Source organism: Pinus tabuliformis, chromosome 1_1 (genome assembly GCF_031772625.1).
Source record: "Pinus tabuliformis cultivar Carrire ecotype Pingquan chromosome 1_1, CPIR1, whole genome shotgun sequence".
Taxonomy (NCBI): domain Eukaryota; kingdom Viridiplantae; phylum Streptophyta; class Pinopsida; order Pinales; family Pinaceae; genus Pinus; species Pinus tabuliformis.
Genome location: NC_142297.1, coordinates 692979860 through 693006999, shown reverse-complemented (window position 1 = coordinate 693006999; position 27140 = coordinate 692979860). Strand labels below are relative to the sequence as shown.

The following is a 27140-nucleotide window of genomic DNA, read 5'->3' as shown; positions in this document are numbered from 1 at the left end:
ATTAAAATGAAATGCCTGATACATATTCATCCTCTTTTACTGAGAGGGATTTACCAAAAATACATTCAACAAAACTCTGTTTCCACTTGAGAATTTACACTGTTGGGTAAAATTCTCTTTTTCTTTTACTGCTGTAAAACCCTTTTTACTTTTACTGGTGTAAAACTATTTTTACACATACTGCTGTAAAACTATTTTTACATACGCTGCTCCAAATAAAATTATGTGCCTGCTCCCTGTTCTTCGCAGATAGCACTGATGTGCATTATCCTCTCTCACACTACAGAGTTACATTACAATGAGCGACGAGTTTCTTATGCATTGTTGTGCATTTCAATAACGAGGGACTTTGGTAATTTTTGTTCACATGAGCTGTTCGTTTCATACACCTTTTATTACACGTATAAATTCAACCAAAAAAAACTCCATCCCTAACTCTACGCACTGATGTGCACCACATATATATTTTTACATCCAATACAATACACGTATATCAACAAAAAGGAACTACATGTCTTGTTTGACTTTTTGATTGAAAACTAAACTTAATAATTTTACGTGCCGTAAATAAAAAAATTTAAATGTTTACCAACACCTATGACAATATATTAAATGCCTCAATAAAAAAACTGCGGTCAACCAAACTTAATTTTACTCCACGCAATGTAATTAATTCGATGTAGGCTCGTATGCAAGTTTCTCTGATGGACGGCAGAGATCATTGAAGACAATCGGACGGTTGGAATGAATATCGGGAGCCCACTTCACGCTGAACTTTAGGCTCCGAAATGTCAGTCCTGCTGACGTATGTAGAGGACCACGTGGCTGAGTATAATTGTATCGGAGTCCACTGTACGGAAACAGCCAGATGACCAAAGGCGGTCCGATAGGTTTAAGTGGTTTTGCTTAGGCGGTTTTCGGCGTTGTACAAACGAACGGACGCGGTTGAAATTATATTTCAACATTGAGATTATCCTATTTTGAAGTACATAGCTTTCCTCTTTTCCTGAGGGCTCAAAATTTCGTGAAGACATTGGCTCTCTCTAATAACGCCCTCAAGGGACAAATGTCTTCATGGTTGTGGAATCTTCCCATGGTTGAGGAAATAGACCTTTCGCACAATCAGTTGGAAGGGCCAATACCACCTCAGCTGTATAACTAGTCGACTTCATTGAAGGAGTTGGAGCTGCGAGGTAATCAGTTGAATCACATCCTTCCCAATCTATCAAGTATTGTGGCTGTCTTTCCTTGGGAACTTGATCTGTCAATGAATAACATTACTGGTTCAGTCCCCCAAGAATTCTGCAGGATGTTACATGCTTCGAATTTCTTATCTTTAGCATCGAATAAACTAGGAATTCCTGCTTGCATTTGTGAGCAAATAGAGCATCTAGAAGCTCTGGATCTTTCGGACAACCTGTTATCTGGCAAACTGCCATCCCATTTAGGTGACTGCTCTTTTCTCAAGGTATTGAATCTAGCACATAATAAATTCCATGGATAGATACAGATGGAACTGGAAAAATTGAAGAAACTTCAGGTACTGCAGATCAATAGTAACAGGTTATGTGGAATTATTCCCGAGTCTCTGCAAAATTGTAAAAATAAGAAATTTTGAATTTGATCAGAAACAGGTTCTCAGGCATGGATTTCCTGGGTTCTAGTTCCTAGAATTCATTTCTATAATTTCCCCACATTAAAGGGTGATATCTACGTAACCTTCTTTTCTAGCGAATTTCTCCTTTCTTGGCATTTATCTACGGTATTTTAATTGTCATCTATTTTCAAATTTGGCCAGGTGGCTCTTTGTTTTCTACTAGCCCAAAACATGAGTATCCAATTTTATTTGGGTTTCCATGTGTTCGCCTTTTAAATTTCGGTTGCAAGAATTTCTACGATAATTGGTAGTATTATTGTTTTTGTTTCTTGTTCTTTTTGTGGGTTGTAGGTTCGTACTGGGTCAAAGTGGTTTGATTTCGACGATGTTATATTCAAACATCTTTATTCTTGATCCGTAGAGACTGAAATTTATACAGAAACACAAAAGATTCGTCCAGCTCTTTTCAAAAGCCTATCTAATGCAATAAAACCCCACTTCTTAATAGCTTCCAAGGTGCATGAAAATTAACAACATTGTACCTCACAAAATGAAACAATAGTGGGTATCTCAATTTAACATAAGAAATAAATAGTCTCTAGAAATAAAATATAAAATGCTACAAAATATTCTCATCAAGCTCAATAATAGTTCTCATTACATAGCTTCAAATCATAAAATATCAACTATCTCAAATTATAACATATCAATTAACTCACTCTAAGAAGATTTTAAGGAAAATAAACAATGAAACAATGCACCAACAAAAAAATGATAGAGAAACAGAATGACATAGTCCTCCTTCGTTGAATGAAGGTTGAGAGGAAGCTATAAGTGTTTGGCATTCTTTGTTAATTTCTATGTTTCTTAAAGTAAAATAGAATATGTGTTTTTTTGGAAAAGTACATCTTCACGGACACTTTGGATGGAATATCGCAAGATCTTTGAAAATTTTTCTCTATGGATGGTGAAAACTCTAAATTTTATAAGCTTGTTTTTTAGTTATGTTATAATGTTTTTTAATATATTATTTATCAGTTTTAATTTAAAATTAATATAATACTTATCAATTTTAATTAAAAAAGTTTAGCAATTTGTATGTCATACACCTATCTTGTAATGTTGTAGTGGAGCAAAAAGTAATCAAAGAATTTTTCAATGTTATAGTGGAGTAGAGAATAATATATTGCTATACTGGGAAGAAAATAAGCTATTGGTTGTATTGGTTGTTTTGAGTTATTGATCTAGTAAAAATGAAAAATACAAATGTTTTATAGTTTTAATTATGTTTATTTATTTACTGTGAGGTGGAAGAAAAAAACATAGTGAATTAATTTTGATTTTTGTATTATGGAAAATTTCCCGAATATTATAAAGTATATAGTAATATGTATTGTAACCATTTAATTGTTAAATAACATATTGAATAAGCTTTTAAAAATAGAGTTTTTTCTAGTTTTTTCTAAATTATTATATTTATATAATATGTTTATAACTAGTTTATTTTTAATGTTTTACATTTTTTCATAAATCATTTTTTTAACACAAATATAAAAAATAAAATAAAAACCAACTATAACATATATAATAAAACATAAATAATAATGAAAATACAAATCGGGCTTTACAATTTATTTTTTTCGATCGAGGAATTTCTCAGTGGTCCTGTGGCTAGTCAAAATGTCAGAGCCATGTGGGAGGGTGTAACATCCTATCCACAGTCCAAAGGTTCTCTGTCAACCTGCTTTATTTTCTTCACTCATGATTCTGCTGTTTAGGATTTTGTCTTTGGAGGAGGACTTCTCAGAGCTTAGAAGGGGACCATGGAAGACTGCTACGGAAAAGCAGAAGCCTTTGTCGACCTCGATCCCAACCCACATAATATTTTAGCGGTGTGGGACTTGGAGCCCACTCAGCAGAACCTGAAAAAGGTAATTTTTCTAGCTAGATCGAGGCCTTGCATTTTTGGATGTGGCATCAACTTCGATGGTGTTGGATAGGGATGAGGGCTTCTAGGTGGTGTGACAGGTGGACCCTAAATTTGACCGTCTTGGCAAGTAGCTTCAGAGGGATGAAACTTCTTGTTGGCTTTCAGCATCAGTGCATATGGATCAATTCTCTTCGTTTTGTTTGGATCAAGGTATCTTAAAGGGACCAACTCTTGATGTTCTAGAAGGAAAGAAATCCTTAACCATCAAAGAAACAAAAAACCTAGTTTGTTGTGGTGGAGACAACAACCTCAGTGCAGATGTGATCCTGGCTACCTTAGTGCAGATTTGATCCTGGCTACCTCTTTTCATGTTAGCACAAGACCCTCATTTCCTATAGGGTTGGAGGTTTAGTTTGCTCAACAATCAAGAGGGCTCAAAGACATAATCCATAACAGTGTCAGGGTAAGATCTAACATCTTTAATCCTTCTAATCCTTCATGGGTAGGGTTGAGCTCCAACATTTTCTCTTCAGGCATCGAGGGTTTCTCATGTGGACAGAAATAACTCGAAGCAGCTAAGCTCCCAAAGCCTTGAGTTGTTTTTCTCTAGCAAAATTTTAGAGAAGGGAGTTTCACTTGTCTGTGGTTGGGAAATTTTGGATGGTCAGGGAACACTCAATTTTGGCCTCAGGGAGGAGGCTCTACTAAGAGGGTCGGTAGGAAACCCATCAGGTTTTGGGTTAGGGTATGTCTCGAAGAATATTTATATAATTTGAGAGGGTAAAATGTGCCTATTTGTGAGGTGATGAGGGAGGACACCTCAAAAGAGCATAAAAAAAATATAGGATTAGTTTCGTGGGAAGTTTTCATAAAGAAAGGGTTAGTTGATCCTCATAATATCAATTTGAGGAGGCCATAATCTCCAGATCTGGGCCATGCAAGGCGCAAGCCTTTTCGACAGGTGGTGGATAGGGTCATTGGAACTGAGGAAGGGGAAGGTATTAAGGCAAGAGTGAAACTGACAAAAAAGGAAGTTCATACAAACCAATTCGGATGACAAGCACCTAGTGTTAGGGAAATATATACAACTGGATTCATCCATGGAGGTGGCAAAGTACATTCTGGTTGGGAGGGCATTGAGAAGACACTTTAAAGAAAAACAAATAGATGGGTGGCTACATGCTTCATGGGACGATACTCCAGGGAGAGAAGCCGAGGTAATTATCCTTACAAGTGGTTCGTTCATGTTGAAATTTGGGTCAACAGTCCTGTTAAAATGATGGAACCCTCTCTTTGACGCGAGGAGGGAGCATGTGGAAGAGGTACCAATTTGGGTAATATTACCAACTCTTTCCCCTTAGCTTTGGACAAAAGATGTGTTTCATGCAATCGAGAATAAATTGGGGGTTTTCCACGAGGCTGATATGTCTTTTAATACATCCATAACCAGAACTATTTCTAGAATCCTTGACAAATTGGATCTCAAAGAGGGGTTGTTGCCCAACATCATGCGAAATTTCAAAGGATGCAATTATAGCCAACAAGTTGACTACAAGGATTTACCCTTCTGCTATAGTCAAGGTCTTACTCAGGAACATTTGGCTCGCAATTTCCCTCTAATTGTTATGGGCATCAATAAATCAAGCTCTTAGTTTGAGATAAAACATGAAAGTAGTCAGAAGTCAGGATCGTGAGAGATTGGTCAGAAGGCCCCCACTTAACATGAATTTAAGGAATCTTAGGCTCAACAGGGAGAAAAGATGGTGTTAGGAAGTGGTTCAAGGGAGGAAGGCAAATAAAAGAACCAATAGGGATTGCATGAGTCAGCCACACGTGAAGACAAATCCTCTCCTCCTTTAGGTATTCCTAAACCTTTCTCTCCCTGTTCAAATTATTATTTGAATATCAATTCTCGTATGGTATTGGTGTCTGGTCCTTCTAGGCCTGTTGTTGTAAGCACTTGTATATCATCCTTAATGGTTTCGTCTCTTAGGCCTATTGATGACATTATCATATTTGCCTCATCGAATCCTACCCCTTCAACCTCCGCGACTGTGTCCGGCCCTCACCCTATTATATACCCTCCCTATAACATAAGACCCAAGGTTCGAAAAGAGGGCCCATCTGCTTGTATGTGAGGCTTGGGCCCTCTCCTGACCATTCTAGGGAATGTGAAATCCAAAGGTAGAAAATCACATCTCTCCAAGGCACAAATAAAATCTCAATTAGATATTGATGAAGGGAAACATAAATCCCTCGAAGGGGTGCTTAGAGCAATTCAGATCCCAACCCCAGTTCCCTCATGGTTTCTCTCTCTCTTAATTGCATGGGTTTAACTAGTTCCCGAATAAAACTAGCATTGACAAGGTTTATTTCATCCTTTGGGTCTGATATCATCATGTTTAAGGAAACTATGGGGCAGGGTGACTAAAAATTGAAGCTTTGGTTAAGATGTTCCTAGGCTGGTACTTTTTCTCACTAGATGTGAGAGGTTGATCTATGGGATTAGCTATGGGAATAAATATGAAATATATCAAAATCTCAAGCACTTTGGGCTCAAAGAATATCCTGGGGATAAACATCTACTCAATTGACATGAATATGGACCTGAGATTAATAAACATTTATAGGCGTTGTCACAATAGAGGTGATTATTGGGACAGACTGATGGCCAAATCTTTTATGAAGGAGGATAACCTAATTCTTGGGGGGGGGGACATAAATTTTTACCTAGGGGCCTCTATAATATGGGGTCCCCAAGCTCTCCTAGACCCAATGGAAAAATTATTTAGTCTCAATTTCACGGACAAACGCCTTATTGATGTTAACTTAATCAAACTCAAACCTGCATGGAAGAACAAGCATACTCGAGAAGATAGGGTTTCCAAGAGACTAGACAAATTCCTCCTTGCTAGAACTTTCGTTAATAATATACCTCTACTCCAACAATAGATTGGTATAGGAGGGTCTTCTAACCACCATCTACTTTATCTAGAACTAAAGGGGGGAACAGAAAACCTGGCAGTCCATCCAAATTCAACGCCTCATGGTTGGATGATGAAGGTTATACTCAAATCGTAAACAAAACATGGATTCCTTTCAAAGATGATATGGGAATTTCCCCAACCTATCACTTCATAAAAAATCTAAAAAGGAAAAAGAATTCCTCCATTGAATGGACTATTTAGAACAAGACTAGAGATGAAGCATATCTCAAATCAATTGAACAAGAACTGGAGGGGCTAGAATCACCTACAGGAGGAGGATACGATTCTGTGGACATCAAGTAAAGGATCATGCAACTGCAAATCTCCAAGGGGAAATCATTGGTTGATAAAGAGGAACAATGGAGGCAAAAGAGCAGGGCAATGTGATTAAAAGGTGGGGATGAAAATATTAGGTTCCTTCATGACTATGTCAAAATTCAAAAGAATGCAAACACAAACTCGGAAATGCCATATCTTGAAGGGAGAAAGGAAAAATATTTTGGTGAACTTGTGTCACTCGGTAAGGCTTTTTTTCAAAATTTATTCAAGGCCTGAGAGGAAGCTTCCATTGCAGAGGTCATCCAAGGAACCTATTATTTTCCTAGGTTTGTGGAGGAGGATGAAAATAAACAATTGATGGAACCTACATCAAAAGGGGAGTTGGAGACAATTCTCGAAGGGTTGTAGAAGGAAAAAATCCCCAGGCTAGATGGATGGATGGTGTAATTCTATCTACGATTTTCTTAGTTTCTCATGGATGAACTCTTGCAAGTTGTAGAGGATTCCCACGAGACAAGGAGAATCTATGACCCCTTTAACTCTACCTTCATGGCACTTATCCCAAACGTAGATGAGCCTAAATCATTCGATGAATACATACCTGTCTCCCTATGAAATTGCATATATAAAATCATAGCCAAGATAATAGTAATGCCCCTCAGACTGGTCATGTCCAGAAACATGTCAAGAGAACAGTTTCGGTTCCTTGAAGGCAAGCAGATCCATGAGGCCATTGGGGTGGCCCAAGAAGGATTGTACAGTATCAAAATGTGAAAGCTAAAGTGGGTAATGGAAAAATCAGACCTGTCTAAAGCTTATGACCAGATCAGCTAGATTTTCATTTGCATGAGTCTTACTCATCTAGGATTTAATGTGCCATTTATTAATTGGGTTATGGGGTATATAACTAATTTCTCCTTTGTTGTCTTAATAAATGATTCAACCTCCCACTTTTTTGATGGCTAGAGAGGTCAGATACAGGGTTGTCCCCTATCCCCCCTCTGATTTCTATTGGAAGTTGAAGGGCTAAGCATACTTCTGCTAGAAGAAAAAAGGCAAGGAGAGATAAATGGAATCAAAGTGGCACTAAAATTATTCACCACCCACTTACTTTTTGTTGATGACATTTTAATTTTTTGCAATGGCTTTAGATAGGACTTGGTATCGATAAAACAAGCACTCACTCTTTTTTAGAAAGCCACCGGTATGGTAATAAATGTTCAGAAATCAATACTATCAGTGACAGGGTTGTCTCAATTCAAGGTGAGAAGGGTGAAAAAAAAAAAATCCCTTTAGAATCATCCCCAAAGGGATAGTCTCAAGTGCCTAGGTTTCCTTTTAAAACAAAATTCTTACCAAAAAAATGATTGGTTGGGGTTACTAGCCAAGGTGGAAAAAATACTTCAACACTAGAGCTTCACGTGGTTGACAAGAGGTGGAAGATTAGTCCTTATTAAATTCGTGTTGGAGGCCATACCAGTTTATTGGATGGCCCTCGCATGGGTCCCAAAAGAAATTTTAGCCTCAATATGAAAACTATGTGGTAGATTCTTATGGGTTAGATCAAAGGAAGAATATATCCATTATTGGGCAGCCTGGAAAATGGTGGCCCTCCCAAAATCCTAGGGAGAATGGGGCCTTAAGGACATTCTTATGTTTGCAAAGACTCGTTTTGTGAAAGTTAGTTAGAGGCTCCTATCTACATATAACCTATAGACAACAGTGGTCACAAGGAAATATATATTCCCCCTCTCATTTGATGACTGGATTAGAAGACAACGTAAAATGATACCAAATTCATTAGTCATTTGGAAAGCAGTCAATGACTCTTTTAATATCATTGTAAGCAACATACCGTGGAGGGTGGGAAATGGAGAAAAAATGAGAATTGGGCTAGACCCTTGGACAGGCTGTTCATAAATCTTCAAACTTTTGAATGAAACGGTGACTCTTCTAAATGGCCAGGGTTTCATTCATCTACACCAAATAAGGGATGAAACACAAAATATCTTCTCGTCAGCACGTTGGAAATCAACAACTCAACTAAATCTTCGTGATGATCATGTTGGCATATGGGTTGATTATATCGATGTGCTAAAGAGGTTGCATATTAGACTTAGAGACAGAGAATATACGTTATGTTGGGTACACATTCCATTCAGGATTTACACTACAAAATAGGTTATAGTCGTCATATTGAGGATAGATTAAGGGTGATCAACCTTGAATGGTGATGGAAGCCCTTATGGAACCTTACATTCCTAGCTGAGATGCAGATTTTAATGTGGTGTATCATTATAAACAAAGTGCCAACTTGGGATAATCTCCAAAAGAGCCTAAAATAAGGGCCAGGATGGTGCACTCTGTGTAGAAATGTTGAAGAATCAATTCTTCATTTGTTCTTAGTTTTCCCTTTCCCACAAAGCATCTGGGCTAAGAGTAGACAAATGTTGGGATTTAATATGGAATGGAGAGGGGCAAGTTTGTTTGAGGCTTGGAGAAGCTAGTGGAAATCATCTCGGGATGAAACTCTTCGAAATATCCCCCCCTCATATATGTTGGGGAGTATGGTTGGCTAGAAACAAGGCTACTTTTAGGGAAATGTCACTTATCCCAAATCTTATTGCAACTGAAGTTGATGAAATCTATGCTATGCTACCTAAGCAAGAACATATTGAAATGCCTCACATGATCATTGCAGAATAAATAAATTCCCAAATTCCATGGTCATATTTTGATGGGGCATCAAATGAAGAAAGCATATGTGGGGGTGGACATTCCTTCACCTAAGTACCCAATGTTAACTAAAATAACAAATTTGACTAGGTAGGGGTTTAACAATTATGCAAAGCTTCTTTCCTTAAAACATCTAATGTGCTAGGTCCTAGAACATGATTGCAAATCTCTTCAAGTATTTGGAGATTCTATAAATCTTATTAATTGGTTCAACAACTCACAAAAATGACACAATCACACACAAATTCCTATTCTTGAAGAAATTTTAAACTAAAGCAAGCTTTTAATTATATTTATTGTTTCCATATATATGAGGAAGGGAATTTTGAAGCAGATTCCCTATCAAAGAAGGCACTTGACATGCTCTTAGAGATTGGTAGAACACTTAACCCATAAATGGGACAAAATGTCACTCTTAGCATACGTCTTTTGTTGCAATTTAATAACTATCTAAACTTATTAATTTTTCATCATAGACATATTTCAGTTGTAGCTGAGGAGGGTCTAGACTCTTTCCCTCCTTTTTATGGTTATCATGATCTTAGTTTCTATTTATGTACAATACATGCAATGTATATGTAACAATTTTGATCAATATGCCAATGAACATAAACAATCTTTTATATATAGTTTTGAGCTGGTTTTTATTCAAAACAACTAGATTTCTTTTTAGCCTCTTAACGAGAGGACTGATTGCTAATGTAACTTTTTATTTCTATTATTAACAGGAAGTTACAAATTTTTCTCAAGAAAAATATAAAATACAAATCATTTTAACCTTCATATAATAAAAAGTAAGTAATGAATATAAGATCTTAAAATTTTAATTTATAATCACGGCCATCTTTATATAATAATGAGGTTAGAAATCAAATGAGTGATGGTTAATTGGAAGTATCGTCTCTTTTTAATTATGTATTAGGAAGGTTTGCTTTGAAAAAAAAATTAGAATTTCAATTTAATAGTTAATAATTATTAGGCGAATAGAAAAAATTTAATTGGGATAGATTATTTTTGTAGAATATCCATAATAATATCGACACATCAAAAATTAAGATTTATGTCTTTTTTGGTTTAATTAAATAAATTAATTTAAAAAAATGTCATATAAACAAGTTTCATAAAAAGTGAGTTATAGTTTTTGAAGATGTGGTATTGATAAGTCATGATATTTGCCAATGATATTGTAACAAAGTCTCTTTACAAATTAATACTTTCCATAATAAGGTTGGGATAAATCTCCATATTTAAGAATCTTATTATATATTTGTTTCAAAGTCTTATATTAAGTATTTTTATAATTATTAATAATAATAATTTAAATTAAATTAAAGTTTTTAAATATTGAAGAATTTTCCCAATGCATTATATTAGATATCATTTTTCCGGATTCAACTGCGTTAAGTAAGTCATTCATCTATGACCATTTCCTGCGTTATGTAAGTCATTCATCTATGACCATTTCCATGAGAGATAGTCGTAACTAACTAATTTCTCATGATTTTTTAATAGTCCACTTAGCACTTATTGGTCATGCTCTGCTCACAAGGTTGAAGAAGTGGGATTGAAACTAGTGAAATGAATCACATAGCCTCAACGATCACTTAAATTTCTCATGATTTTTGAATAGTCCACTTAGCACTCATTGGTGATGCTCACAAGGGTGAAGAAGTGGGATTGAAACTAATGATATGAATCACATAATTTAATTAGATTTTATGATTTTTATTTTATTTTAGGAATCTGAAATGTAAGTTAACGTAAATGTTTTAATGTTTATTATATAGTAATGCTTATATGAATGTTTGTTAGCCATATATATATGTTTTACAGTAATATATTAATTCTTTTTATAATTAATAATAATAATTTAAATTGAAATAATATTATAATTTAGTTAGATTTTATGATTTTTATTTTATTTTAGCAATGCCAAAGGTGTTTTAAAGTAAATGTTTTGATGTTTATTATATAGTGATTTCTATATGAATGTTTAAGAGTCTAGGGAGTTGTCTATGGATGTCACAAATTCGCTTGTATGACATATTTCTTATGGGAATAAGGGGAAAAGAAATTCAAAAAATCAGAATGCTCCAGTGTTTGAATTGTATTGTGAATGTTGAAATGGGTTCAATACAATACAATTTCCATTATTTTCTTAGCTATACTCTTTAGACTAAACTATTTAAAAGTAAAAATTTTGATATTTATTATATAATAATGTTTATGTGAACTTTATGTAATTTATATGGCTGACTTAATTTATAAGATTGTTATTATTTTTATAAACAAGCCAATTTTTTTTGGTTAATAAAATAATTTTTTATTCAGTGATACATTCTCTTTGAATATCCTTTTTCGTGAAGAATAAAAGCGTTCGACTTTTCGTGAAGGATAAAAGAGTACAATCTTAATTAGTGTTGTTAAAGCAGATCATCCCGGCGCCCAGAAAAAATGATTATGATGTCGAAAATAGGCAGCCTACAACACTGCAGAAGCAGACCCTTGAAACAAGAATGGCGTCTGACAGGTATCATGCGAAAGAGCTTGTTCAGTTTTGTTAACCAAGAGTTCATTTGTTGCATAATTTTCCTGGTTATATTGAAGTGTTTACTGCGACACTGGCTGTTTGAATCAAGAAATTCAATCTCTTTTGAATTTTAAAAACCATCTACATGATTCTGTTGGACGATTGGCTTCATGGAATATTGCATCAATTAACTGTTGCGAGTGGGATGGCGTGTCTTGCGACGGACGGACCGGTCATGTGGTTGGTGTGGATGTGCATAATTGCAGTCTGAATGGTGAGTTTCGTCCTGCACTATTCTTTCTTTCTCAATTAAGGGATTTGGAGAGTTTGAATGTCAGCTCCAATAATTTTAAGGACCAACCTATTCCCCAAGAGCTGGGCCTGTTGAAGAAATTAACATACCTTAACCTCTCTAAAGCGGGATTTTCAGGCACCATTCCGCGGCAGCTGGGAAACCTCTCTAGCTTGACAGTACTCGAGCTCTCTTCCACTGCTTTTACGCTGGAAAGTCCCGACCACTCATGGCTTACAAATCTCACAGCCTTGAAACACCTTTCTCTTGACAGAGTCAACCTCTCAGCGATGTCTTCCGCATGGGAACGGTCAGTAGGTCGCCTTTCTCAGCTCAGGAACCTTTCATTGTCGAACTGTGGCCTGACGGGTGCCATTCCCCCTTCGCTGCAAAACCTTACATCCATAGAAATTCTACATCTTGATAGCAACCCATTTCACAGTGAATTCCCCAGTTGGTTAAGCAATATGACTAGTTTGATTTCCTTGCAGATGTCCAATTCAAGTCTCAACGGATCTCTTCCGTTTGAACTCTCTCAGATGCCTCGCCTAAAAAGAATTTACTTGGACAACAATAAAATATCTGGCAATGTTTCTTAGATTTTTCAGGGCCAGTGGAAGACCCTGACCCTTTTCCATATGCAAAACAATAGTTTGAAGGGATACTTGCCATCTTCTATAGGAAAACTATCGGCCTTGGCTCAGCTAGATCTGTAACACAACAAATTGAAGGGAAAGATTCCATATTCATTAGGCCTTCTCCGCTCGCTTACTGTACTAGACCTGGGCTACAACCTTTTATCGGGATCAATCCCTATCTCCCTAGGATGGTTTTCCAAACTGACCAATATTAGTCTTTCTCACAACAGTTTGAGCGGACCGATCTCAGAGACACACTTTCACAGTCTGAAGAATCTAAAACATCTTGACGTGTACAAGAACAAATTGTCCTTCAATATCACCTCCAACTGGAACCCACCATTTTAGTTAGATGTGTTGAGATTATCTTATTGTGAAGTACACAGCTTTCCTCTTTTCGTGAGGGCTCAAAATTCTATGACGACATTGGCTCTATCAAGGAACGGCCTCAAAAGGGACAAATTCCTTCATGGTTGTGGAATATTCTCATGCTTGAGCAAATAGACCTTGCGTCCAATCAGTTGGAAGGGCCAATACCATCTCAGTTGTACTGTTGGGGATTTTTCTAGTAAAATCCCAAAAACACACAAATAAAACTCAACACAAAGGCAATGCTCTGTCTCTCTCTCCACAGGATCTTTAACACAAGGAAGCTAATAAAATTTCTGAGAACAGAGATTTTTCACACCCATAATAAACTTGTATTAATTCATAAAAGGCCTGATACAATTTTCTTCCTCTTTCACTCAGAGGGATTTACCAAAAAAAACTTTCACCAAAACAAAATACTCTGTCTCTCTTTTACAAAATGATTTTTACACTGTTGTGTAAAATCATCATTCACATTTTACCGCTGTAAAAAGCATTTTACATATACTGCTGTAAAAATAATTTTACATATGCAGTAAATTTTTTCATTACATTCACAAAAGAATTCTTTGCTCACACCATACAAATCTTCATTCGTTCTTCCCTTTTTTTTGAGCAACCAACAAAACTCAGGTTTTTATATTTCGCACTGCTATGCGTTCATCTCCTCCTTGCTTCACACGCTTCAATTCATAACTTATGCACTGCTGTGCACTCCTCTCTGTTCTCTTTTGCTACCCCGGGCTCACATATTACAATTGGTCAACACCAAAACAAAAGCATATTTCATATACGATACATATGCAACCAAATAAAAAAAAACTTATGTGATTTTCTTACCCATACCTCCGTAAGTTTGAAAAGCAATAAAATTAAAAGTTTCTACCTAAAACTATGACTAAGCATTAAATGCATTAATTAAAAGCCAGCGGTAAAAGTAAGATTAACGTTCTGACATATTGGAGTGAATCCATATGCGTTGACCTGATCAGACGCAATTCGCACACCAACCTCACACAACTCAAACGACTTTTAATGGCAGGGGAATGAGCGGTTTCATGGTTGTACACTGGACGCGTGTCTCGTGCTGATTGTGTCGGAGCCCTCCTTACGGAAACAACCTTTTGTGAATGGTGGTGCGGGGAAGATACCGGTGGTTTTGATGACGTGCAGATGAAATTACAACTTCAAAACTCCCCTTTAATTTCAGCTGCTGGGCATTCAGTCATACCCAAACACTTTCTCAAAAATTCAAAGCTTTTCTGGTCCAGTGGCTTGGTCAAAATGTCTGCAACCTATTCCTGAGTCCTGCAATGTTCTAGAACAATTTCTCCATTGCTCACCAGTTTTCTGATGTAGTGAAACCTTGTATCAATGTGTTTCGTTCTCTTATGAAACACGGAATTCTTTGACAATGCAATAGCCTATTGTCACAAAAAATCATTGTCGCTTTTGCCTTCTCTTGGCCTAAACTCCTCAACATTCTTCTCATCCAAACTGCTTGACATGCTGCTGCTGTAGCTGCCACATATTCAGCCTCTACTGTAGACAATGCTACAATGGTCTGCTTCTTAGAAGCCCATGAAATGGCTCCTGAACCCATATGAAAAACATAACCGGAAGTGCTTTTCGGATCATCTACACTTCCAACCCAATCACTCTCAGTGTATCCAACCAAATCTGAATGTTCTGAGACATTATATAAGATGCCAAAATTTTTAGTACCTTTAACATACCTCAAAATTCTTTTTGCTGCCTGCCAATGTGCCTCCTTTGGGCTCTCCATGAATCTGGAAATTAAACTAACAGCAAACATAATGTCAGGCCTAGTAGCTGTTAAATACATAAGGCTGCCAACAATACTCTTGTACAAACTAGGATCAAAATCCTTGCTGTTGTCCTTTCTGCTCAGTTTTAATCCCATTACTGTGGGAGTGATCGCTGCTTTGCATTCTTGCATGTTAAATCTGCCCAACACTTGATTTACATATCTAGCTTGTGAGATAAAAATTCCTTTTTCATTTTGATCTACTTCTATGCCTAAGAAGTATCTCAAGAAACCCATGTCAGTCATTTCAAATTCCTCTTTCATGACTGATTTAAAATTCTCAATGAGCTGATCATCATTTCCTGTGAAAATAACATCATCAACATATAAGACAACAATTAAAATTTTACCATCCTTTTCTTTGATGTAGACGGTGGGTTCTCCTTCACACTTGTCAAATTCATTATCCAATAGATAGGAATCTATCATGATGTACCATGCTCTTGGTGCTTGCTTCAGCCCATAAAGAACCTTCTTCAATTTGCACACTTTGTGCTCTTCACCTTTCTTCTCATAGCCTAGAGGTTGTTCAACATAAACCTCTTCCTTTAACACTCCATTTAGGAATGCTGACTTCACATCCATTTGGTAGACTTTCCATTTGTTTTGTGCTGCTATGGACAGCACTGCTCTCACGGTTTCCATTCTTGCAACCGGGGCGAAAGTCTCCTCATAGTCTCTCCCATACTGCTGCTTGTATCCTTTGACAACCAGCCTTGCCTTGTGCCTTTCTATCTTACCTTCAACATTGCACTTGGTCTTGTAGACCCATTTAACTCCTATGACCTCTTTACCTTTTGGTAGCTCTACCAAATCCCATGTTTTGTTTCTCTCTATGGCATTCATCTCCTCATCCATAGCTTCTATCCATTTCCTATATTTAATTGCATCCTCGAAATGAATAGGATCATCAACATGACAATAGAATGAAAACAAGGAATTCATTCCTTCATCATAAATGTCACTTAGATTTCTAAACTTCTTACTTCTTTCATTTGGTGTGCAAGTTCTTGAAGATGCACTTGAATTTCCTCCTTGTGGTGTGCTTGGAGAAGCACTTTCATTTATCCTCAATGGTGTCACTTGCTGTCCTTGTGTTGGCGCTGCTGTTTGGGGATGCATTTCAGCCACCTCCTCATCATCTTCATCATGAGACAAACAGTTTTTTACATTCACTGTTTTCTCTATGCTTCCATCCCAAGCTTCCTCCTCAATGAACTAAACATCTCTGCTGTGACAAAAAACTTCTTGGTGGATGGGATATACATCCTGTAGGCTTTCGATTCCTCACTGTATCCAATAAAAAGACATTTCTCCCCTTTGTTGTCCAACTTCCTCCTTAGCTGATCTGGAATGTGTGCATAGGCCACACATCCAAAAACTCTCATGTGGGTGACTCCTTGCTTTCTCCCACTCCATGCTTCTTCTGGCACTTTGTTCATCACTGCTTTTGTAGGACACCTGTTCAAAATATAAACTGCACAATGTACAGCTTCAGCCCAATAATCATTTGGCAAATGCTTTGCCTTCAACATGCTCCTCGCCATATCCATGATGGTCCTGTTCTTCCTTTCAGCAACTCCATTTTGCTGTGGGGTGTACCTAGCTGTAAACTGTTTGTGAATTCCATTTTCTCTACAAAACCATAGGAACTCCTTGGAGATATGCTCACCTCCTCTATCAGTTCTCAAAACTTTTATATGCAGCTCGCTTTGGTTCTCCACAAGTGCTTTGAAATTTTGGAATTTTTCAAACACTTCACTTTTGTTTTTAAGAAAATATACCCAAGTTTTTCTTGTAAAATCATCAATGAATGTTAGGAAATATTGGCTACCTGCTAATGATGGAGCTTGCATCGGTCCACATAAATCTGAGTGAATGATCTCTAAGGGTGCCTTTGCCCTTATGCTCTTCCCTGATGGAAAACTTTCTCTGTGTTGTTTTCCCAAAATGCAACCTTCACAAAGGCTGTCCAGTTTCTCTATCAATGGTAATCCTCTTACCATTCCTTTCCTGCTCAACAAGTTTAGACCTCCAAAATTGAGATGTCCAAATCTCAAGTGCCACAACCAATTTTCATCGTTTGGCACGCTTTGGAAAGCCTCTTGGGTGACTGCTGCAATTTCTCCTTTGTTTTTCAAATCTGCCCTTATCCTGAGAGGGAACATCTTATTCCTCGTCATCTTCACTTCAGCAATGCATCTTTTGCTGGGTGCTATATCCATGATGGTGCATACATCATTTTCAAAGAAAAAATTGTAACCCTTTTGAACAAGCTGTCCAATATTCAAGAGGTTACATCTCATTCCAGGGACATAGTAGACATCTGCTATGGTTTTCTTCTCACCCTTCTTTGTAAATATTTTTACCTCTCCTTTTCCCATAACAGAAATTTTTCTATCAGTTCCTAGTGTGACTTCTGATTTCATATTTTTATCAAGGGCAGAAAAGAGAGCTATATTTCCTGTCATATGGTTGCTGCAACTTGAGTCTAAAAACCATATGTCCTCACTGTTTGTTTCAGCCATGTTACAAGCTATCAACACATTATCTTGACTGTTGTTTTCTCTAGTGACATTTGCATTTTGTCTATTACTCATATCATGCTGTTTCTTCCTACATTCACTGGCATAATGCCCATATTTTTTACAATAATAGAATTGGACATTGGATTTTTCATACCTTTTTCCTTGAGCATGATGTTGTCCTCTTTGTTGGCTGCTGCCTTGGCCTTGGTTCTGATTTGGATTGCTGCCTCTTCCTTGAGCATTTTTTGGGTTGTTCCTTCCACCTCTGTTATGGCTTCTACCTCTTCCTCTCTTGTTTCCTCTGCCTTGACCTCTTCCTTTTCCAAAAGACATCTGGGTCTTGAAGGCTTGCTCTAGAGATTAGTTTTCATTCCTACTCAACCTCTGCTCATGTGTTATCAGTGATACATGTAGCTCATCAACTGAAAAGTTTGAGAGATCCTTTGTCTCTTCAATGGTGGTGACAATCGCATCAAACTTTGAGGGTAAGACCCTCAATATTTTCTCCACAATCCTCCTTTCTTCAATGGTTTCTCCATGAGTCCTCATCTGTGTGATCAGACCAATCACATGTGTGAAGAATGAGTCAATGTTGTCTGACTCCTTCATGCTCAGATTTTCAAAATCCTTCCTCAGCAATTGTAGTTTTGTTGTCTTCACTCTCTCCATGCCTTGATAGGCTGTCTTGAGAGTTTTCCATGCTTCATTGGATGTCTTAGCTGCTGCTATCCTTGGAAATAGACTCTGGTCCACTGCTTGATACAACAATACAATGGCTTTTGCATCCTTCTTCCTATTGCTCTTCAGCAGATCTCTCTCTGCCTGAGTTAAGTTGTTAAATTGATTTTCATCTGCTCGCTGTGCAAACCCAGATTCAACTAATTCCCATAAATCTTGAGAGATAAATAAAGATCTCATGGTTATTGACCAGTAGTCATAGTTCTTCCCATTAAACTGTGGGAGCTGGGTGTTAAACATACCCATACTAGTGCTGGTGCTAGCCATTCCTAGCATCCTCAACTATGCTTCAGTTTCTTGACTGTGAATTTTAAAACACTGACTGTTTCTTCAGCAGTAACACAAAAACTGGTCTGAGAAATACCTGGATCCTTTGTTGACTGAGTCTTCACTTTGCTGGAGAGGATTTACTGCTGCAACAAAAGGACCTTCCTTCAGCTTCTTGAACACCTTCAAAGAGCCTAAGCCTGCTCTGATACCACTGTTGGGGATTTTTCTGGTAAAATCCCAAAACCACACAAATAAAACTCAACACAGAGGCAATGCTCTGTCTCTCTCTCCACAGGATCTTTAACACAAGGAAGCTAATAAAATTTCTGAGAACAAAGATTTTTCACACCCATAATAAACTTGTATTAATTCATAAAAGGCCTGATACAATTTTCTTCCTCTTTCACTCAGAGGGATTTACCAAAAAAAACTTTCACCAAAACAAAATACTCTATCTCTCTTTTACAAAATGATTTTTACACTGTTGTGTAAAATCTTCATTCACATTTTACTGCTGTAAAAATCATTTTACTGCTGTAAAAAGCATTTTACATATACTGCTGTAAAAATAATTTTACATATGTAGTAAAATTTTTCATTACATTCACAAAAGAATTCTTTGCTCACACCATACAAATCTTCATTCGTTCTTCCCTTTTTTTTGAGCAACCAACAAAACTCAGGTTTTTATATTTCTCACTGTTGTGCGTTCATCTCCTCCTTGCTTCACACGCTTCAATTCATAACTTATGCACTGCTGTGCACTCCTCTCTGTTTTCTTTTGCTGCCCCGGGCTCACATATTACAATTTGTCAACACCAAAACAAAAACATATACGATACATATGCAACCAAATAAAAAAAAACTTACGTGCTTTTCTTACCCATACCTCCGTAAATTTGAAAAAAAATAAAATTAAAAGTTTCTACCTAAAACTATGACTAAGCATTAAATGCATTAATTAAAAGCCAGCGGTAAAAGTAAGATTAACGTTCTGACAGACTGGAGTGAATCCATATGCGTTGACCTAATCGGACGCAATTCGCACACCAACCTCACACAACTCAAACGACTTTTAATGGTCGGGGAATGAGCGGTTTCATGGTTGTACACTGGACGCGTGTCTCGTGCTGATTGTGTCGGAGCCCTCCTTACGAAAACAACCTTTTGCAAATGGTAGTGCGGGGAAGATACCGGTGGTTTTGATGACGCGCAGATGAAATTACAACTTCAACATGTATAACTCGTCGACCTCATTGAAGGAGGTGGGGTTGGCAAGTAATCAATTGAATGGCAGCCTTCGCCATCTATCAAGTTCGGTGGCTGCCTTTCCTTGGGAACTTGATCTGTCAATTAATAACATTACTGGTTCAGTCCCCCAAGAATTCTGCACGATGTTGCATGCTTCAAATTTCTTATCTTTAGCCTCAAATAAACTAGAGGGTCAAATTCCTTCTTGCATTTGTGAGCAAACAGAGCATCTAGAGGCCTTGGATCTTTCGGTCATTATGTTATCTGGAAACCTGCCCTCCCAATTAGGTGACTGCTCTTTTCTCAAGGTATTGAATCTAGCACGTAATAAATTCCATGGACCGATACCGAAGGAACTGGAAAAATTGAAGAAACTTCAGGTACTGCACATCAATAGTAACAGTTTAAGTGGAAATATTCCCGAGTCTCTGCAAAATTGTAAAAAATTACAAATTTTGGATTTGAGCAGAAACAAGCTCTCAGGCAAAGTGCCCGAATGGATTGTGGATCTTTCTGAACTCCGCATACTTGTTCTCAGATCAAACAATTTGGAAGGTAGAATACCCATCCAAATTGGATGCCTTCAGCAGCTCCAAATTCTTGATCTAGGAATGAACCGTCTGTCAGGTACGATACCGCCACATCTTTCAAACATATCAGTAATGATCGACAAAAATTTCCCCGAGTACAGACCCGCGCAGCCTGAGCTGAGGTATGGACAGTACTATAAAGATATAGTTCACGTGATTGACAAGGGTCAGGAAATGGAGTACAAATACTTCCTCACGTCTGTGACTTCTCTGGATCTCTCGGCAAACATCCTTTCTGGTGACATCCCCGTGGAAATTGGAGATCTGCGGGGTCTGCAGACTTTGAATCTGTCCCATAATCATCTTACGGGAAACATTCCAGAAGAAATTGGGACAATGGTAAATTTAGAAAGTTTAGATATGTCATGCAACCAGTTAGAGGGAAGAATACCTGCTACACTTGCAAACCTTAGCTTCCTTGGCGCTTTTAACCTATCAAATAACAACCTATCAGGAAGGATTCCATATATAGGACATTTGGACACATTTGGGGTAACCTCGTTCTCTGGTAACCCGGAGCTGTGCGGTTCTCCGCTTAAGAGAAACTGCAGCGATCAAGCATCAGGTGAGCCTGACCATAGTCATGAGCAGACTCTTGTTCGTTGGTGGGAATCGTGGGAAGCTGGAATGGGTTTTGGAATCGCAATTGGGTTTGGCAGTGTGATCGGAGCATTAGCTCTGAGCAGACGATTGGCCATGCAATACTTTCATGTTGCTGACAGGTTTATAAACTGTTTAATGGAAGCGTCCGGCATATGACAGGAGTTGCTGTTAGCTGTTTTTACCTATATTCTCTATCGTACATTTCGGAAATTTTATAGAATATATGAATAACTCTATAGTGTAGATTTCGGAAATTTTATAGAATATATGAATAACCCTGTAGTGTAGATTTCGGAAATTTTCTAGGAGTTCATGAATAAGGGTAAAGTTAATTTTATCTTAATTTTATTTATCATATTCCAAAATATTTGGAAATCTGCCATCAATTTAACTTTAACAGTTGTAAAGCAGTCCTTGCACATAAGATTGAAGCGCATTTATTTAGTTTTTATAGTTTCAAACTGCTAAAAACTTTCATGCAAATAAATGTAAATCAATAGATTTCAAAATATGTCGAAATTTGCCATCAATTTAAATTCAACGGTTGCAGAGTAGTTTTTTGAATAAAATTCGAGTGCTATTATTTCGCTTTTATAGTTTCACACGAGGAGGAACGTTCATGTAAATTGTATAGTTTCAAACGACGAGGAACGTTCATGTAAATGGATAGATTTTTTGGTTCATTGCTCAATGTTGGGTTGTAAATTTGTTAAAAATTATCCACTTTCATATCTAAAAACCCATAAAGTTGTGATTGTTTTGAAGAAAGAAAGAAAGAAATAAATTATCTTAAAGTTTACCAGGGTAAAGATAGTATATGGGACAGATTGCTTCTTCATCTGCTTGATGTATTTGGCGCCCTTTTTCTGGGAAACTTCAAAATAAATGCTCCCAGCTTCTGGACAAACTCCTCGCTAAATAAATTATCCCAAGAGTTAGCTGCCAGTGTATCTGTATAACTTTCCATATTGTCTCTGAAAGCCTCATATTCTAAAATGAAATGTTTTTCTGTTTTTGACTATATCAAAAATTATAGCCAGTTGTGAAAATTAAAACAGTTATTTAGCTAAATTGTACAAGCTGGCTTTCTGCGTTTGTTGCTAAGATTAAAACAGTTATTTTGCTAAATTGTACAAGCTGGCTTTCTGCATTTGCTGCGAAGATTAAAACAATATGATTATGGCGACCTTTTCTGTTTCGTTTTTCTCGAAAATGAAATTTAGATCTAATCTCCGGGCTTCAACGTTGATGAATCCCGTGGAGTTCCCTCTAAGGCTATGCTGCTTAGCATGAGCATAGGAGTCGTGGATTAGTCTCTCTATGTATTTTATTTAACCAGTTGCAGCTTTCGAATTCAACAATCACTGTTACAAGAACATTTTGGAACATTTTGGCCAATGCTATTTCTAAAGTAGTACAACATATCTTCAAATCTATTGTGCAAATGATAGATTTGTTGAAGGAATATATGATTTCAATGTTTGCATAAATATTTTCATTTATTTGTATGTTCTTCGCTTATTACCATCCATTGATGTTTATGGTTTGAAGTCTTTGTTTGAATCATATTTAGGTTTTGGATGGAAGTGGTGTTGGATAGTGGCTGTTGGCATGTTAGAAACGTGCCATAGTTTTGTAATAGCTTCCTCATTATCATTTAGTACTCTTTCAAATTCCCTTTATCATAAAAATTACTGGTATGTTTGAAAGTGTAACGTTTAATGTATTTTTGGATGCTAGTTAAGTGAGTTGAAGTGAAAATTTCCATTTATTTGTATGTTCTTCGCTTATTACCATATTTATGGTTTGAAGTCTTTGTGTGAATCATATTTAGGTTTGGATGGAAGTAGTGTTGGATAGTGGCCGCTGGCATGTTAGCAACGTGCCATAGTTTTGTAACAGCGTCTTCATTATCATTTAGTACTCTTTCAAATTCCCTTTATTGTAGAAATTACTCGTATGTTTGAAAGCCTAACGTTTAAGGTATTTTTGGATGCTAGTTAAGTGAGTTGAAGTAATAGCATGCACTATTAGAATAATAATCATTTTTGTGTTGGATTCAAACTGAGAGACTTAGATGGCAATAGGAGAGAATAATTCATAAAGACACGGCAATAGCAGAGAATAATTCGCAGAGACAGAGAAATGGAGAAACAACAAGATTACTCAGTCAGAAAAAATGAATAGATAAAACAATCACTGGATAACAGAAATCACTTAGCATTACATAACAGGCTTGGGCCTTGGCTTGCTTGCTTTCCTTGGCCAGAGAAATTACAAATTTATAGAGGCTGAAGAAGGATCTAGAATCCTGAATGGAGATCTAGAAACTAATGGCAATGTAAAAGGATCTAGAATCCTGCATGTGATTCTAGAAACTACTAGCGGTGTAGAAGGATCTAGAATCTTGCATGTGATTCTAGAAACTATTGGCGGTGTAGAAGAAGAATCTTGCATGTGATTCTAGAAACTATTGGCGGTGTAGAAGAATCCAGAATCCTGCATGAATTTGGCTTCACACTTAACATTCTCCCACTTGAAGCCAAATAAGAGTCATCAAGTCACATTGAGTCCTACCATGCCTCCACATAACTCATGTTTATTTCGTAGTAGAATCTTAGTAAGCATATCAACAGGGTTCTTATCTGTATGGATCTTTTCCAAGGATAACTGTTCTTCTTCCAACACATGCTGGATCCAATGGTACTTTAAGTCAATGTGCTTGGTTTTTGAATGAAATGTTGGGTTTTTCGCCAAGTGAATGGCACTCTGACTATCACAATATAACACATACTTGTCCTGCTTTATTCCTATCTCTCCTAGGAATCACTGCATCCAAAACATCTCTTTACAAGCTTCTGTTGCAGCTATGTACTATGCTTCTGTTGTAGAGAGGGCTACTATTCTTTGTAGCCTGACACCCAAGATACTGTTGCACTCGCAAATGCATACAAATAACCTGTGGTGGACTTTCTGGTGTCCATATCTCCAGCCATATCCGCATCTGTAAATCCTTCAAGCACAGTTTTATCATGACCAAAACATAAACAATAATGACTAGTACCCTTGAGATACCTTAAAATCCATTTTACTGCTTGCCAATGTTGTTTGCCTGGATTGGCAAGGAACCTACTCACTACTCCCACTGAATATGCAATGTCTGGTCGTGTGCATACCATGGCATACATCAAACTGCCAACTGCTGAAGCATAAGGAATATTGCTCATTTCTTCTTTCTCTTTGTCATTACTAGGACATAATTCAGTATTCAGCTTGAAGTGGTCTGCAAGGGGTGTACCAACTGGCTTGGCATCCTTCATATTAAACTTGTCAAGCACCTTCTTGATATATTTTTCTTGTGACAACCACAACCTTTTTTTTTTCCTGTCACGCATAATCCGCATGCCCAATATCTGTTGTGCTGGTCCGAAATCCTTCATTGCAAATTTGCTACCCAAATATTTCTTCAACCTATTGATCTTATTCTTATCATGCCCAACAATCAACATGTCATCCACATATAACAATAATATGATATACTTTCCTGGATCATACCTCTTGATATAGAAACAATGGTCAGCTTCCAACCTCTGAAAACCATGTTCCAACATGAATGAATGTCGAGGTGCCTGTTTCAACCCATAGAGACTCTTTTTCAACCTACAAACAAGGCCTTCTTTGCCTTTTTCTATGAAGCCTTCTGGCTGCTCCATATAAATTTCTTCCTCTAATTCACCATGAAGGAATGCAGTTTCTACATCTAACTATTCACATTCTAGGTCTAAAACAACAACTAGACCAAGAATGACTCTAATGGATGACATTTTAACAACAGGTGAGAACATTTCATTGAAGTCAATACCTTCTTTTTGGGCAAAACCTTTCACCACCAACCTTGCTTTATACCTCTCCTTCTTTTCATCACCTTCATGCTTAATCCTGTACACACATTTTTTTTGTAGAGCCTTTCTACCTTTTGGGAGGTTTACCAACTCCCAAGTTTTATTTTCCTACAAAGAGTTCATTTCTTCTTCCATTGCTTTCTTCTATTCTTTATTGTGCTTGACTTTACAAGCTTCTTAAAAACAATTAGGTTCACCTTCATCAGTCAACAAAATATAGTTTGAAGGAGGATACCTTTGTGAAGGCTTATGAGGCCTAGAAGATCTGCGAACCAACTGTGGTTGTGCATTATCAGATTGAATCTCCTGTAAAGGTTCCTGCAAGATTCCTTCTTCTTGTTGTTCATCATTTTCCACTTGTTGTTCTTCATGCTCCTGAATTTGTTGTTCATTTTCTTGTATTTATGGTATTTTTCCTGCTGCTCTTCAAACCTATCAATAACCTTCTTGACCTCCAACTCACCTACAGTCCTCTTGAACATTTCTGACTCATTAAATATAACATCCCTGCTTCTAATAATTTTATGTTTGAGTGGATCCCATAGACAATAACAAAAATCTTCTTCCGCATATCCCAGAAATATGCATTTCATAGATTTTTCATCTAGCTTAGTTCTATTTTATTTGGGAATATGTACGAATGCTTCACATCCAAATATTTTCAAGTGAGAATAATTCAAATTCTTACAATTACAAACTTCTTTAGGGATACTGCCATCCAAGGCTGTAGTTGGAGATCTATTTATGAGGTAGCAAGCGGTCCTAACTGCTTCAGCCCAAAAATTCTTCTCCGAACCAGAATTGGCAACATACTTCACACCTTTTCCATAATGGTGCGATTCATCCTTTCTACGACACCATTCTGTTGAGGAGTACCAGGCACAATCTTCTCATGCTTTATGCCAAACCTGTTACAATATTCCTTAAATGCATTTGAGCATAAGTCTCCACCATTATCTGTTCTTAAACACTTCAGCAATTTGTTAGTCTCTCTTTCAATAGCAACATGGAATTTTTTAAATATTCCAAACACTTCACTTTTATTTTTCATAGGATATGCCCAAACCTTCCTGGATGCATCATCTATAAATGTTACAAAATATGATGATCCTCCTAATGATTTGATGTTAACAGGCCCAAACACATCTGAGTGTACCAATTCTAACAAATTTTTCTTTATGTCATGGCCACCTCTAAGGAATGAAACCCTTCTTTGTCTACCATATATACAATGCTCACAAAGATCAAGATTGTAGGATTTCAAACTTGGCAATAAATTTTTACCAACAAGGATTTTTAAGCCCTTCTCGCTCATGTGACCCAAATGCTTATGCCACAAATCTGTTGAATTTCCTTCTTTTGTGACAACAGCCAAATCTGATTTTCCTATTAGTTTCTTCAATGTGTATAATGTTCATGTCTTGGGTCCTTTGGCCACGACCAATGCTCCTTTGCTAATTTTCCAACCTCCTTTTTCTAAAGCTTGTGGAATAGCCTTCATCATCCAGTCGTCCCATATAGATTAAAATCATGCGAATTTCTGGTACATGCCTGACTTGTTTCAACAATATATCTTGTCCATCTTTCATCTTGATCTGGACATCTCCCACTCCAACAATACTGCAAAAATAATTATTTCCCAAATGCACTCTACCATAATCACTAGGATTATATGAAACAAAACTATCTTTGCATGGGGTTACATGGTGAGATGCCATAGAGTCAAAGATCCAGTCAAAGCTACTGCTAGATGTATATACACATGCATCCTCTACTGAAATAGTAAACAACACATCACCATCTGTGGCTACAGTAGTAGTCTCACCTTCATTTGTGCTAGATCACTTGTGATTTGTACTAGACGGTCTCTGATCCTTTTGTCCTTTCTTCCAAAATCGACATTCTTTCTTCATGTGCCCGGGTTTGCCACAATGAAATCAGATGATTCTGCCTCTCCTTGATTTTGATTGGCCTCTCGATCTTGATTGCCCTTGCTGGCCTTGATCCATTCTCTTACCATGATCAGCTAGAGCTAGAGCCTCTCCTCCCTGGTTTTCCGCAATTGACTTGCG

The 27140-nt window shown here is 37.1% G+C and overlaps 1 protein-coding gene across 1 annotated transcript; it reads left to right on the top strand.

The window, feature by feature from the left end:
- The first annotated feature begins 3420 nt into the window (after window positions 1-3420).
- On the top strand, window positions 3421-21578 carry LOC149215313 (uncharacterized). The gene is made up of 5 exons (XM_089389691.1): window positions 3421-3528; window positions 11962-12059; window positions 12137-12941; window positions 13083-13282; window positions 20020-21578. Exons 1-5 carry the CDS (start codon window positions 3421-3423, stop codon window positions 21320-21322), a joined length of 2514 nt encoding a protein of 837 aa, XP_089245817.1. The 3' UTR covers window positions 21323-21578.
- The last annotated feature ends 5562 nt before the right edge of the window (window positions 21579-27140 follow it).